Genomic DNA, 1,571 nt, shown 5'->3' on the forward strand with positions numbered 1-1,571 from the left:
TATCCAAGGAGTTTTATCAAGAGAAGCTTGAAGAAGAAGACATCTCAGCAACAGCAAGAACAAGCAACCAGACGGGTAGTCCTACCTTACATCAAGAATACATCAGAACTGGCAACCAGATTATTGGCTCAAAAAGGAGTCTTCGTGGACCACAAACAGAATGCCACTCTAAGGAAATTAATCTCTAGACCAAAGGACAACCGGGACTAGACCAAGGGGAACAATGTGATATACCAAATCAGCTGCCCAAAATTCTACGTTGGACAAACTGGGATGAAGTTATGCACACGAATAATGGAAGACAACGCGGCTGTCAGGAGGCATGACCCTGTCCTTGATTTTCTATACACGGGGAACAAGAAGGCCACTAATTCAATCTGGAAAACGCAAGACTTCTGGCATACGGAGACACGCGACACGGAAGAGAATTTCTGGGAGCATGGTACTCCAATGCAAATTCGATCAACCGGTGCATCGAACTTTATCCAATTTACGCACCCCAGAACATTCAAGGAGAACCGAAAAATGGATTCACAAACAAAGGGACTCCTCGGAGTCAAATCAATAAAGGACAAAAGCCGGAACTTGGAAGGACAGATGTCACTCCAGCATCGACCAGACTGCGACGGCGAGGGATGCCAAGCTCAAAGTTCACGTGGGCATCGGCGAGTGAGGACACGGGATAACAGAGTAACCAATGGAACCTCCCAACCGAACAACTAATCGCGGTCAAAGGTCATCCCCGGCTACCAGCACGTATATTAACACACACGTAACGCTACTGAACGCACAAGCACTAACCCACCGCTACGCACAACTACGCTCCACAATAACGCACTGATGATGTCACCTCGATTGGTGATGAAACGTTTGCAATCAAATTACCCAGCTTAGCGAACAAGCCAACCAATATGATCTTGACGTTCTTGATTGTTGAAACTCAAATAAATGCACACTACAAATAGAACGACACAAGAATAAACTGATTTTCAAGCTGCATACTGATCAAACTGATTTCTGTTGATCGGTTTTATAAACGACCGTTTCACAGTGTTTACTCTGTCACTGTTTGTTTATCTCCAATCGAAGTGACAAGCTGCCTGTGTGGTGTCATGAAAACAGGCGTGACTTCTTCATACCTTCGTCAAGTGTCTCTCAACTGGCCTACCTTGTTTCCGGCAGAAAGACGCAGCTAATTTATTGTTTGGCAGTCGATATTTGTAGATTTGTGTGTTACAATCAGAATGAAACGGACCGCGAAATTCCGTAAGGACTCAAAAGCCAGATAGTTGAACGAGTTTTCAGACCGCAATCTCACAGGTAAAAGAGTTTCACCTAACAGGCGACAAACTGATTGATACGTATGTTCAGGGTTGTCGAATGACTCACTTCGTGAACCAGCTAGAAAGGATGAATTGTGAGAAACTGTGATCTTGGATTATATGTAGTATGATTGGAAACGGTGTTCCGTTTTGAAGTCTAACCGCAGGAGTGCACACTAGTCCACTTCGGAACTGAGGTTTAATTTTGTATCACGGCAAGCCGTTGTGGATCTGATGTAGATCGTGGTG

General features: G+C 44.6%; 1 protein-coding gene across 1 annotated transcript in view; it reads left to right on the forward strand.

The window, feature by feature from the left end:
• T265_05461 (hypothetical protein) overlaps window positions 1-210 on the forward strand; it is a gene marked incomplete at both ends in the record, with an annotated part of 2,564 nt that extends 2,354 nt beyond the window's left edge. Inside the window, one exon of the mRNA XM_009170472.1 lies at window positions 22-210. Coding sequence (XP_009168736.1) covers window positions 22-210 — 189 coding nt within the window. The remainder of the gene's footprint in view (window positions 1-21) is intronic.
• Window positions 211-1,571: the final 1,361 nt, after the last annotated feature.

Source organism: Opisthorchis viverrini (genome assembly GCF_000715545.1).
Source record: "Opisthorchis viverrini unplaced genomic scaffold opera_v5_105, whole genome shotgun sequence".
NCBI lineage: Eukaryota > Metazoa > Platyhelminthes > Trematoda > Opisthorchiida > Opisthorchiidae > Opisthorchis > Opisthorchis viverrini.